The sequence below is a fragment of the Anomalospiza imberbis genome, chromosome 2 (genome assembly GCF_031753505.1).
Source record: "Anomalospiza imberbis isolate Cuckoo-Finch-1a 21T00152 chromosome 2, ASM3175350v1, whole genome shotgun sequence".
NCBI lineage: Eukaryota > Metazoa > Chordata > Aves > Passeriformes > Viduidae > Anomalospiza > Anomalospiza imberbis.
In genome coordinates, this window is record NC_089682.1 from 11,027,430 (window position 1) to 11,042,342 (window position 14,913).

At 37.2% G+C, this 14,913-nt stretch overlaps 1 protein-coding gene across 17 annotated transcripts in view; it reads left to right on the forward strand.

The window, feature by feature from the left end:
- DMD (dystrophin) overlaps nt 1-14,913 on the forward strand; it is a 1,045,484-nt gene that overhangs the window by 860,454 nt on the left and 170,117 nt on the right. For all 17 annotated transcript variants that reach the window (XM_068179791.1, XM_068179794.1, XM_068179795.1 and 14 more), the window contains one exon: nt 437-705. In XM_068179791.1, the coding sequence (XP_068035892.1) occupies nt 437-705 (269 nt within the window). The remainder of the gene's footprint in view (nt 1-436; nt 706-14,913) is intronic.

Genomic DNA, 14,913 nt, shown 5'->3' on the forward strand with positions numbered 1-14,913 from the left:
TGAAACTGCCTTTAAACCTTCAGGACCTGTCTATAATTATAGCCTCATTTGAGGGCTCAAAGCTGCAATTTAAGCTAAAATTCACCTTGTAGTCTCAGTACTACAGGAGATCCCAAATCCACCTAATTGCAGCAAATGCTTCACAGTGATTAATATTTATCTATGTGCAGAAAAATTGTGCTGAATCAGATGATAAACTTCTAGCTACACCTTGCAAGTTTCAAAATGTACTTAAATGCATATTTTGCTGATATTTATGGTGGCAAGATTTAAGATTTTCAAGATATTTTGAAACAAAAATACATTAATAAAACAAATTTCACAGATGCCTTTGGTTATGAAGACTTTCTTACTGAGATTTGAACCTATATGGATGGCAACTGTATTAGTTTTAAGACAGAATATGTCTTAAAAGCTTCCTCACTTTCACATTTAGATCTGTCACCTGAGGAAAGAGCCCACAATGTCACCAAACTTCTGCAAAGGCAAGCAGATGAGGTCCGAACTGAGTGGGATAAGCTGAATCTGCAGTCTGCTGATTGGCAGAAGAAGATCGACGATGCTCTTGAAAGACTGCAGGGCCTTCAGGAGGCAATGGATGAGCTGGACCTGAAGCTACGCCAGGCTGAGGCATTCAAGGGATCCTGGCAGCCAGTGGGGGACCTGCTCATTGACTCTCTGCAGGATCACTTGGAAAAAGTCAAGGTATCTGACATATATCAGTACCTCTAAGTATAAAATAGTTCATTGAATGAATCTCCATATAAGTAATTATCTTTTAGAGTGAGAAATTGATATCTTTGTACCATAGTGATTTATATGAAAAAGTGCATATAAATAGTTTTATGATTTCAGAAGTTAAAATACAATGGGATCTTCATTGAGAATGTATATTGCTGACACAGGTAAAAGCACTATAGAAATGTGTAAAAATCCTTAGCATGCTCAATGTCAACTCAGGAGATGAAAAACTGGCAGTTAAAGAAAGAAAAATAAAATAGATAGGAGAAGATATGATTAAAGTCTATTGAATTTTTTGCTATATTATATTTTCTTAAGTATGATGAATACATAGGTGTTTTTATAATTGTAGAGTAAAATTTATACAATTTGAAATATATTTCATGATGGTGGTATTTGATTCTGTCCTTTTTGATAAATAGGCTTCATAACTAAAGATCATCTTAAAAAAAAAGCAGCAATCCTGGAAAAATTGTCATTATTTTCTATAACTTAATGCTTATCTGTTTTTAAGGGTTGTTTCATAAAATCAATGCTTATCGAGAAACTTGGGCAGACTTGTCCTCTTTCAGCAAGACTGCCATGGACAGACTTGATAAATAATACAGGATTCCTTCAGCCAGAGCACAGTAGAGGCAGTTGCCATTTTGATAAGAACAAAGTGCCTCTGTTCCAGTCACATAAATGGGAATCATCAGTCATTTTGAAAGAGACCTGAGTTAACTGTTATTTTCTCTAGATGAACATTAGGATCTAAGAAAGAGGAAGTAGAATGACTAATGGCAAGAAAAATATTCCTCTAAAAATCTAATGTAGTTTATTAAAATGAAAGTCCTCAAGTTTTAATCACACAGAAAGTTTAATGAGAGCTCTGTGCAGATGCTGTACAAGAACAAATGAAATAGTTGCTGATGAACAGCTAGCTGCAAAATTTGTTTATCTTCATTTAAATTCATAAATGAACAGAAGAAATCTATTTATAAATTCTCAGAAAGTGCTACTACAACCGTGGTTTGGTTTTCTTTTTTTAATTTTGAAGAAGATATCCTGAACAGAAGCACTGAATCTCTGATATTATGGGAAAACAAAGCAAGTCACTTAATTCTAAAGCTATGAGCAAGAGTGTTGACTCTGTAATTATAGTTCTGAGTCCTGTTATTGTTTAAAAAATAAATAAATATATTCTAGATAACATAATTAATGACTTAATAAGGGTTAAATACTTTTCCTTTGCAAATGTTTCAGTTAAAAGCTAAATTTGTTGAAGTTACATAGCCTTCAGTTAAAAGCTGTTAGTAAAAAGTTTTTTTCTTTATAAACTATATTATCAGCCAAACATTATGCAATTGACACATTATCTATGTCTCATCCCTGCTCTGGTTTTCATGATGAGTATCATGACTGGTATTACAGTATGAGGCAAAGTATCTTATTTCTCTCTATACATCTGAGAAACCCAAGCACCTTCTGATCAGATCTTCAAAACATTGGTCGTATGAGATTGCATTTCTTAAACATCCTTCTTTTAATTTGGATTACAATAGTTTTCCCGAACCTAACCTGATGAATAACTTCCTGGGGAATGTGTTTAACTTAGTGTCATTTGTCACTGTCCTCTTTACTCATAATTTCTGGAGCTGCTAAGTTCATGGTATAACTTTCAACTCACACTAAATAGTGGATCCTCATTTGATCAGTATCAATGCTGTATTTCTACTAGTATTAGTAGTAGTAGTATTACATATGCTTCATCTGCATTAATGTACAAATTGGTGTTCATCTCTGACTGTGAGAACAAGAGATAGCTTCAGCCATCTGCTCCAAAGGATCCAACTAGACTAGAGGCTATCTAGAACCAAACTATTCTTCAGACTTCTCTGCTGTCATCTGTTATTATCCCTTTTTTCTTCTCTCACATGAGTGGTCTTATCTTCAGGCTGAAATGTAACTTACTTTCTTAATAACCTACATTATTTCTGTCTCCCTTCCAAGCATAGCTTTCTGTCCAGAAACCATCATTTAACTGTCTTAAATTCATTTCAAGCCCAAATAAATCTATTATTAGTCCCTTAATATCCATTGCCTGATCAGTTTGAGTGTAGCTCAGGTCATATTTTAGACATGGCCTATGACTTCTACTCTCTGCAGCAAATTCAATGATGCTTTCTCCTTGCAATCACTAACAAAAAGTTCTTTTCATCGGCATGCCTGGAACACTTAGGGTCTCATGAGACCACCACTCAGATTTTATATTAAGATTTTGCTGCTATGCAATTGATATGCAATCATGCCTACCTCATCCATTTGGTATCTTATTCAGAGACCCATTCCAGGAACTGATGGTAGAACCAGTTTTTCTCTTTCTTCCCCAAAGATACTCCTTTGCCATCCAAAACTATGATAATGATTATGCTAGCAGCATGCAACAATCATTACATGTTGTGCTGATACCTCTTCACTGTTTTGTTGTTTCTCTGCAGACATCTGCTGAGAAATACTTCCAGAAATTAGTACCCATAGGAAGTTTCAGGGTTTTATACTTTTCCATTCTGGAAATTTTGGTTTCTTATCTTAAATTAAAAGCCATTTTTTTGAGATGTTGTGCACAGAGTTTTGTGCCTGAGAAGCCAGTTTTAATGGTGTGGTTTATCTTTAGCTAAAGGTAGTTTGGCTGCTCTCAACATATTCAGGAGAGCACAATGCAAAGCACTTTTTTCTGCCAGTGATATTTTAACATACCATTAGCAACAATATAACTGCTTCAGTTTTCTGTCATACACAGCACTGTAAGGCAACAGCAGAGCCTCTAGACTCCATGAGTATAACTACATTCTAATTTTTTTTTGCAACCTCCGTAAAACAAAGCAAAACAAAACAACCAAACAAAACCAAACCCATAACAAACAAAAAATTCAACAAAAATAATGAAGAGTGGGCGGTAGTGTCTGTGGTTTCTTTAGGTCAAAATAGAAGTGCATATCTCTAGAACACCTTCCAAATAAAGGACTATTCGTCTAGAATCATGTAGATTTTTTTCAATTAACTCCAGTCTGCTATAGGATAATTAGTTCTCCCTCACTGTCACTAAAAGAGGGCACCTTGACTCAGGATAATGATTGATAACTGTGAAAAGCAGAACAGAATTTGGTGACATAAGTCTTGTATTTTTCTGCAAGGAATTTTCATGAAAGTCTTAGTCTTGCTCCTAAGAACTGCTGGTTGTTCTTTCAGATTCACTTTTATAGTTATGAATAAAGCAGTTACATGGACTTTGTGTATAGATTATGGACTTTATGTATTTAATGTAACAAGGATATTCATAAAGACTGCAAGTATCCTTTTAAATTCTTTTGTCAAAGCCTATTTACAATTGTAATACAATTTCTAGTTGAATTATATGCTCTCTATTTCAGACTTTCTTCAGCTTAATTGACAGTTGAAGCCAATTATATGTCACTGACAAATGTTCACTGGAAAGTGTCAGCCTGAAATTCATTTATTTGTAAAACAAATAGAGTTTGCACTAATTCACAAATCAGAAATGAACTGATCACTGATCTGCTCATCATCTACTCCAAAATTACTCTCTGTGTGCAGGGACTGAGGACAATCCTTTTGTCCCCAGTCAAGTTTTGTCAAAATGAGACAAAAGTGAGACAACCCATTCAGATAATTAGCTGAGTGTCATTTGTGTTCATATCCAGCCATAGAAAGAAAGCAAATGGATTTGCAAAGATCAAAATTCCATATTATTACAAGCATCTTAATGCAAAATCAACAACTTCAATTTCAGGACACTGAATGAGGGTAGGTAGTTCATAATAATAATAATAATAATAATAATAATAATAATAATAATAATGATAATAATAACGTTGTATCTATTCTTCTGTGGACTCACTTTGGTACTGTTCAGCTACTGCTGTGCTGCAAAGGGATATTTCAGCAAAGGGAACTCTTACAGTGGTGTTATGAGGGAAGTGTGCTGACAAATACCTAATATGGAGATTCTGACAGCAACGTGAGTTGTTGAATTTCTAATTTATGTTTTCATCCCAAAATTATTTCAAATGCTTGGATAATTGATAATTTTCTATCCTTCCCCCCAAAAAATAATGATTGTTATATGGAGCTATTAGGGGTCACATAGAGGGAAATTAATGAATGGCACCTAAAAGCAAGCCAATAGTCCCCGTTCATCCCCTCCTAGCAATGGGCATGTGAACTGGAGATCAGTTTTAAATAGATCAATAGAATCTATGCAGGAAATAATTACCTGGAAGATGTATTGAATAATCAAAATTTCCAATCAGCTTGATATCAATAGCAGTGCCAGATTCCTTGTTAAGCCAAATAGAGGTCAGATTGCAATGCGATGCCTATTCTCTTGTTAATTTCTGCTAACATAAAATTATGCTATGCACAAAATTAAGTTAGCAGAGTTCTCACTGTCCAGTCTGTAATGTAAAATGGCATTATGCATATAGCAGCCTCTGAGATATTTTTTCATTCTCTTTCTTTACTGATAGACTTTCTACTGTATCTACACTCTTTACTATTCTTAGTTTTAAAAACCACAAAAAAGCTAAAGTATTTCATATGCAGAGTTTTAAACTATGAACTATGATTTGATTAAGTGTTTTCAAATTTTTTGTACAATTAGAAGATGACACCATCCATTGGTTCATTGTTGAATGGGAAACTATTTCCCTGCAGTGTAGGAGATGGAAGTGTTAATGCTTTCTTCATGCTACAACTAAAGTAATTACTGTTACAAATGGCTCTCAAGCTTACCATTTCATACACATCATTCAGTGATAGAATCATAAAATAGTTATTTATGACATGTTCTTAAACTGCTTCAAAATGCATATACATTTTTTCAGTTTAATTTGAAGCCAGCTGTTACCACCAAGGGCTATAATCAATCTGGGTTAAGATGTTCTATTTCCTTAAGTGAGTCTCCTAATAAGTTCTGTGCTGGACTCTGGGACTTTTAAAACTATTACATACAGAATAACCGTTTCCTACTAATGAATCTTCCAGCTTTCCAAAACCCAAAAATCAGTTCCTAAGAAAATTAGAGATGATCTTTCTAAACAGATTTTGTATTAGTAAAATATTTGTAATTTAGAGATTGTTCTAAGATGCTATAAAAGAAGGAGATGATCTAATGGCATACTAGAGGACCTTTAGGCTTTAAAAATAAATACGGTCAATAAAAAGAGAATTTACAAAATATCAAATCTTCATCAACTGTTTTACTGCTAATATAAACAAAACCAACATTAGAGTACATGGAAGCATAATAAAATCTATTTTAAAATAAACCAAAACCACACTGAAATTTACTGGAACACTTTGACATCCTACACATGTCCTTGTGATATATAATAATCTTGTGAATTTAAAACTTTGTGCAGTTTGCTATAATGAAAGAAATTCTTGAAATCTGTTCAATTTGTTAATGGGTCAACTTTTGAGATGTTGTCATACATCAAAGACACTTCAGCTAACCACATTACTGAATTGGTGGCAGCCTGGTATGTTGTTTTTCCCTTTTTTAAATGCATTTTTATACAAGACAGAATTTAGTAGGGTTGTTTGGTTGTCACTGTTGAGGTCAAGTTTAATTTGCTAAGGTTTTTCTTAAATATGAAATTGAGTTCAAAAGTATGAACTGTTTGTCATGCAATTGTACCAGATTTTAGCTCTTGTATGCTTCTTAGCTTGAAGGAGATAAAAGTTATTCAGTTGTGTCCTGTGGTCTCTCAATCTCATTTAAACAGGTTATGAATCAACTTATTTTCTTACACAATCAGAAATATGTTCAAAAGTGGCTGTTTAGTATATAAAAATCAGGTAGTTTTACTAATACAAATTTCATTTAAAAGTATAATCTGCCTTATGTTCTTTCTATGTAATCAGTCAGATAAGATTGGAGAGTTTGTTATGGCAATAGCCTAAATCTAAATCCATTTTAAATACCTGAAGCAAACAATCATTCCCTCTGCTGCCTAAGTTATGCAATAAGTTATATATTACAATAAGTTATATATTTCTTATCTCAGGTTTCAATGCTACCACAGTATCTATAGTTTTTTACAGACACTAGATTACATAGGTTTTTTGTCTATATCAAGCTACCTGTTTTAAGGAAGAATCCAAAATCTTGTTTTATATGGGAATAATAAGAATGATGATGAGCAGGCTGAGAAGTGAAATCCTCATCTTTTAAAATTACAACTGCTCTTCACCATACTACTATTGGGAAACAGAAGCATAATTGTGATACAGAAAAAGTAGCATTGCTCTGCTAACAAAGAAACAAAAATGAGTATTCTTTAATTAACTTTCTGAGGGATCACAGCTAGTGTAAGGAGCAGCTACTTGTAGACCACTTTACAAAGAACAAACACATGCAAAAAACTGTACCAATTTAACCCAATTTCTATGAGATTTATGTTAACTGTATTAACACAATTATTAATAGAACATATTAACTATTTTGTCTTCGATTAAGGATGTTTGGGCTAAAAAATACTGATAGTCTTTCCCTGACAGCTAGTGCAGAAAAATTCTTGACCTCTAAAAAGGGTGACCAGTCAAGGTGGAAATCTTTTCTACCTCCAACCCAGACTGGTAGAAGATGCTATTATTAGATCAACATGTTTCATTTAGAGCCAAATTTTTCCTTGTATGAATTCACCCTGCTGATTTCAGTGGGAGTTCAACATGCACATCTGCAGACAGATTTTTAAGTATGGGCAATCTCTGATCTTGGTTTCTGATACCCTGCTGAGAGAACTGACTAATACTTGTATAAAGACTTGTCTGTCGTTTTATGCCTCTGAAGTTCAGAATTGAGGTCAGACCAGAACACTTTTAAGAGATTTCTCTTCATCAGTTTATCAGAGGGAAGAATGAGGCCTGAGCTTTTAGAAAGAGTATTAAGCATCAATTTTAAGTACCTAAGTGGCATGGTTATAGCAGGGACTCTGACATTTAGCATCGCTTTTTGTTTCAAGTTTGCCATATAAATGCAGCATGCATAGATATTAGTCTCATAGTGAAGTATTACCATTCCAAGACATGACATTAAATCAAAGATGCTCTTGACCTGTTTTGGTTCTGTTCAAAAGCCTTCTTTTTCTTATGACCTGAAAATGTAAATATTTAGTCAAGAGGGAAAAAAGTACTATGCGAGCAACACATCTCTTACTATGGGACCATTTTATTCAGGCTTTGCTAAGTGAGTGTGGCACAGGGAGCTGTGTGGCTAAAGGGAGCAAAATTAAATCTAAGGAGTATTTATAACTCTGATCTCCTATATATAGTCTGGTACTGGACCACTCCTGTGCAAGGAAAAAGGACATACCAGAAATTATTATATAACCAGACACACAGATATTCACTGAGACAGGAGAGGAGGTAAAAGGGAAGAGTACCAGAAATGTATTTTAATGTTGTTTGTTTCTGTGATGAGGCTTTTTTTCCATTAAAAGAATCTGTCAGTACTGTGTTTCTAATGAAATCTTTTCTTAAAACATTGACAAAATAAATTCTTGGGAACAATCAAGTGTGTAGATTCTGTAATGATATTGTTTCTATGACATGGGCAAGTCAATGAGCAAAGTAAAATCAATTTATCAAGCTCCTGTGCTGGTATCCAGTAATTGTCTAGGGACTGTTTGATGCAAGGAGTGCAATGAATGTTAGATTGCCTGGAATGTTTATCAGGGACCCAGTGATTTACACATTTCTCACTTTTATCTTTATAAATTTAAGGCATAATAGAGTTTAATTTCATTTTTTTGGCAAAGGTTAACCCATAATAAAACTTTATAATTGCTACTTAGCACTTCTATAGTGCATCTCATGTTGCAGATAGTATGAGTTAATTTTCTCAGCTTCTTTCTGAGACTGCAATAGAAGTATTTTCCTCAGTTTATAAATAGAGCAAGTGAATCAATTAAACTAATTTGTTCAGACAGCAATGCCATTCAATTTATTCTTATTCTCTTTATATTTTACCTGAAATTTGTTTTATTTTAGTTGGGTTCAATTGTTCATTGGATTAAGAATGATAGTTTCATCAGTTACAGCAGGAGCCACAGTTGCCATTTCCCAGAGCCACAGTCTTCTCCCCCTAAAGATGTGGCAGGGCAGCCATGCAGAAGGATTTCAGCCTGAATGCCTGGAAAGGTGGGCACTGCTCGTGACAGTTGTGCTCAGACAGCCTGTGTCTGATGCTGTTGTAGAAATCCAAGATGTGTTTAATTTTTTAAGTTTTATTTAACTGTGTCATTTTCAACATTTCATTTTAATACTCTTTCTTCCTACATTAGCTTAAAAAGTAAATCACTGTCACTTCCAGTTGTTAAAATCTACTGTTAGAACTGAATTTCCTCTCTGGCACTGTTGAAAGATGCTCTTATTAGATGTAAGAAGTCTAGGAATTTACACCTCAAGTAGGCCCATGGGAACCTCATCTGGTTTAACAAGTGCAAGGTGCTGTACCTAGGTCAGGGCAACCCCTGATGTCCATCCAGGCTGGGGGATGAACACACTGAGAGCAGCACTGCTGAGAAGGATTTGGGGTTGTTGGTGGGTGAGAGGCTGGACATGAGCTGGTCATGGGCACTCACAGCCCAGAAAGCCAAACATATCCTGGGCTGCAGCAAAAGCCCTGTAGGCAGCAGGTGAGGGAGGGGATTCTGTCCCTCTGCTCTGCCCTGCTCTGGTGAGACCCGCCCTGCAGAGCTGCATCCAGCTCTGGAGTCCCAGCACAGGAAGGACAGGAGATATTGGAGTGAATCCAGAGGTTGCCAAGATAAATAGAGGGACAGTGCACCCCTCCAATCACCACCCTTAGCACAGAAGAAAGGCTGAGACACTTGGGATTGATCAGCCTGGAAAAGAGAAGGCTTCAGGGTAGCCTAATTGTGGCCTTCCAGTAAAGATGAAGAGATGGAGAGAGACTATTTACAAGAGCATGTAGTGATGGGCCAAGGGATAATGGCTTCAAACTTAAAGACAGTAGGTTTAGATTAGATATTATGAAGAAATTCTTTACTGTGAAGGTGGTGAGACACTGGAACAGTTTGCCTGGATAAGCTGAGGATGCCCCATCCCTGGAAGTGTTCAAGGGCAGGCTGGATGGAGCTCTAAGCAACCTGGTCTAGAGAAAGGTTCCCAGTCCACGGCAGAAGGGTTGGAAATAGATGATCTTAAAGGTCCCTTCTGACCCAAGCTGTTCTGTGATTCTGTGTTGACCTGGTGTTTCACCCATGCCCACTCCACACACATCGTACAGTGGTGCTGAAAAGGTGGAGATGGGAATTTCAATATTAATTCAAGAGTTGGAACACAGAGCTTTCAACAAAACTGCAGGTCCATCTGACCTGCATTCTTCTGAAAATTAGAGACTGAGTGGACTATAACAACTTCTTTCAGCATTAAGCTCTATGAAAAACTTTATCCCCCTTCCTAGAGGTAGTAATTATCAACTTTATCAGGATAAACATTATGAAATACCTACAGGGTAAACTAAAAGACATGAGAGAAGAAAGCAAAGATTTCTTCTAAGATCTCTATCAGTTTTTGTTAGAAAAAATTAGGAATTTCTGAAGCTTGTCAGAATTGTTTAAAGTTGGTTAGGTGTCAGAAAACAATCTGTGTTTTAGTAATCTCTAAGCTAAGCTTTTGCATGTATCCATATTTTTCCTCCCAAGCTACAGGATCTGCCTGCTGATATCTGGAAGCTTGAGGTGTTTTCTAATGTTATGATACAGGTGTTGCAATCTTTCTGGTTTAAACTGCTCTCCTTTTTTTTTTTTTTTTTTTTTTTTTTTTGTCAGTGTGGTGGTTTTAAAACCCATTTGGAAAATAAACCCCACTGAAAGTGCTCACTTCCCCCTCACCCTCCTCTCCATAAGAGGGAAACAATAACAGAGATTCTGATTTAAGGAGAATTTACTTGAAAAGCAGCAATGAAATAAGAAAAACTAACAGGAACAGCAACAATATTAATAGCAGAAGTATACAAAAGACTTTTTGTATGTGATTTACATACAAGAAAGGATATTCACTGGCCAAGGCCATGCGTGGCCGCTGAGATAAAAGGCAGAAATGGCCCCTGACCCGCAATGGCAACCTTTTTCCTCCACCCCAGACAACACCCCTGTTTCTTCCAGAGGTGAGGATCCCTATTTCCACCCCTCAACAAGGACATGGAAGATATGGAATACAGCCTAGGCTCACCCATGAGGCCAGCAGACCCATCCCATGCACAAGCCCCAGCCCAGCCCCTGCCTGACCCTTCCCTGCTCTCTCTCATGACTACGGTGAGAAAACCAACTCTCTCCTGGCCAAAACTGGGAGAGTCAGTGAAACAGTGCATTTGCTCTTAAAATGCCATGCTCCTTTACAACACAGTAGAGATTTGCTTTGTAGCAACTATTTTCTGAGGACAAGGAGTCGCTATAACCTGAAAGAGCTTTTGGTGATGAACACAAGCTATTATTCAACCTTTTCTGTTTCTATATCTAACATACATTGTGTACAAATTAACTAATAGCAATAGATACTGTGTTATTAATAATTTAAAAGCAATTTCACTGAGTCTTCAACCTAAGCATATATATTTTGCAAATGCTTTTAGCTTTAATAGCGCTGACTGAAACCATACTAAAGGGAAACTCTCCTTTGCAAAATTTCTTTTATGTTTCTTGTGACCTTGGTGTAGTCATTGTTAGACCTTCAGATCACAATTTGAAATCCTTCTAGTTACTTACAGTTCTGAGGTACTTCATCTCTTGGTTGCAAAGTAACTGAGTTACTGACTTTGATTATATGGAAAAATTGGTGTGGAGCTGTTTGTAACACTTCAGCAGGATTGGGCTGTCATGACATGGGTAGAGTGGTTCTTGTACAGTGAATTACAATCTAAATTTGCTTATTTACTTTTCCCTCTCCATGGAGGAGAACACAATTTCAGAATAAATGGCAAGGCAGTAGCATGGCTTGTATTTGTTCAGGAATCATAAAACTGTATATCAGCTGTTGATTTAAAATAAATAAATAAATAGATCAAAAATTATAGTAACCTAGTGATCTGTGTTTCAGGATAAGGGCATCTATTTATTAGTGTGCTTCTGTTCATTAAATTAGACACCCTAATAAATAAATATTTTCTACTGGATATAACATTGCTACAAATTATAGCTTTTTCCCTTGAGATTTCAGAAAAGAAGAAAATTAATACCTGGCATTAGTTCATTTTTTATCTTTTCAAATTTTAATAATCTTATTTTTAAAGAAATACTGAGTTAGTCTTCCAAATTGCAGGAAATAACTTTTGAAAAATGTAATGTTTTCCTGTTTTAGAAATAGAGAATTCAAAACGAGAGAGAACTTAAAGTGAATTTGATTTTCTTCCTCCCCTGATGTGTTTTGTTTGAACTATTTTTATCCCAGAAGAGGATTTATATTCTACTGTAGTGCACTCTTGCTTGGTCATTTCTGAGTTTATAAAAATATATAGGATGGAAAATTAAATCAGCTGAAATCCATTTGGTCTCAACACTGCCTGTCCCCAGGAGCACTACAATCAAATAAAAATACAGGCTGAGTTTAAAAGTGAGCTAAGTGTAGCATATTGAGCTGGAGGCTGACAAACCCAGGTTTCAATGAAATTTGAGTCAGAGTACACTAAACCCCTCAAAGAAGAAACTAAATCATTTTGAATGAAAAAGATGGAGACTGTTAAACTGTCCTGGGACAGTTCAACATTGTGTGGCTTTAAATACAAAATGAGAAGTGCTCTGGCCCATGAATACTTCTCCACTTGGACACTAAGTGGGCTGAGGGAGAGAACCTGAGTGAGCTGGGAACCTGCTGTGGCAGGTGTAGGGCAACCACACACCTTACTGTACACGTGGATCCTGCTCTGACTTAGCTGCAGCTGCTGCTTGTGTAAAACCATCCCATAACAGAAATTCATCTGACACGGGAGAACTTTTCTCCCTAAGTCATCTCATATTTTCTTCACAGTGCCAGATGTTCTTTTCTGTCTCTTTCACCAGTTGTGAGAATTGAGGTTTAACATAAGCCAGTGCTAGCAGGAAACTCTTCTATTTGAGGGAATTCTTCATGAAAATGTCAGGCTGGCATGAGGCCACAGCCTTGTGTAAGTGCTGCTCACAGAGCAGGGAAACAGACTTTCTCTGTAGGCAGTGTTAGCCTTTTCTTGAAATCTGCTTCACACTAAGTGTGAGAAATACTCATGATGGAGCATGTAAGCGCATGGATCATGCTCATAATTCTGGTCATACCTGAGTCCTAATGGGATGCAGTCACGAGTGCAGAATGATTTGGCAGATGTTATTGAGAGGCCATTATCAATCGTCTTCAAGTGTCACGATAACTGGGAAAAATTCTGGCGTCCTGGAAGACAGCAAGTGTTGCTTTCGCCTTCAAGTAGGACAGGAGGAAGGACACAGAGACTTATATGTTATTTAGCCTCACCCAAATCCATGGGAATGTGATGGAACAGATAATCTTTTAAACAATCTCCAGGCATATGAAGGACTAGAAAGTTGCATTGGAGGCAAGTCATATGTGAGGTATCACAACGGTGGATCCTGAGTCAATATCATTTAACATCTGCATTAATGAAATGGTCCCTGGGATAGAGCTCACCTTCAGTAATTACCCACTTGATACAAAAGTGGGAGGAACAGCCATTACACCAGATGGTTGTGCTGTCATTCATACAGACCTTGACAGCATGAAGAATTACAGAGCAGTATCTCGTGAAGTTCAACAAGGAGAAATGCCAAATCCTGTGTCCTGGGAGGAAGAACCCCAGGTAACAGCACACACTCAAGACCAATTGGCCAGAGAGCAACTCTGAAGAGAAGAGCGTTGGGGTACTGGTAGACAAACAGCTGATGGGAACACACTCTTAAAATCCAGTTATGACAATTACTATGGAGATGCCTCCGCCTGAATTAAGGTGCAAACAAGACCATATGCTGAAGTCAATAGTATGGATTTTATTTAACAGTAAAATGTGAGGTAGGGAGATAGAAAGAAATAGAAAAGGATTGAGAGGGGAAGAGGGAGGGGAGAAAGACAGTGAGAGAAAGAGATCAGATGGAATGATAGCCACCACCCATAGATCCAGCAGTATCCCGTTGATCCTCCTCACCCTGGGCTTCTCAGTGGTGGGTGTTCCAAGGTTGCTCAAAACTTCTCACCATTTATCTACTTTAGCAAATAAAAGGAATCAATGCTCATTGGCTACACAGTTCTCTTATTTGGTTGGTTAAATGATTCCCTCACTTCCAATGCTAATTACTCCCATGCTTGTTCTTTCTCTTTGTTTGAGTCAGTGGCCTCCTGTCTTGAGTCAGCAGGCTATGGTGTCCCCCCACCAGACCCAGCCACAGCCAGCTACCAGCAGTTGCTGAGCTGGCCTTCCCACAGACTCCTTGCAGTGAAACATCCTTCTCCCCAGCTTCACTTACCTTTCCTTAGACCTGAGATGATTGGACAATAGTACCACCTTTACCTTATCTCAAGTTCCTGTTAGGTGGGTTAACTCAAGGTCCAAATTTCAGAAATCCAGAAAGCATATTTGGGATGGGGTGGGCTTTGGTGGTCGCAGATGAGCAGTTGCTTCCTTTGCATGCTTTGCTACAGTGGCAAAGTCCTTCAGTCCTTCATCTTAACAGCATTTGGACAAATTGTGATCTTTAAGTCTCCTACACTGACCCTCATGGCAAAGAAGGCCAACAGCACCCTGGGGTGCATTAGGCAGGACATTGCCATCAGCTTCCTCTCTGCTCAGTCTTGGTCCACCTGGAGGGCTGGGTCCAGTTTTGGGCTCCAGGGTATGAGAAAGGTATGGATTTCACTGGAACAGGTCCAGTGCAGGACCACAAATAAGGTCACAGGACTGAAGCACTTTCCTGTGAAGAGAGGCTGAGAGAACTGGGACAGCTCAGCCTTGAGACTCAAGGCAGCTCAATATTTTATCAATTTGTATAAATTCCTGATGAGAGGGAATGAAGAGAAAGCTGGACTGTTCTTAGTACTGTCCACTGACAAGAGACAATAGGCACAAATTAAAACCCATCAAGTTCCACCTGAATATGAGAAGAGACA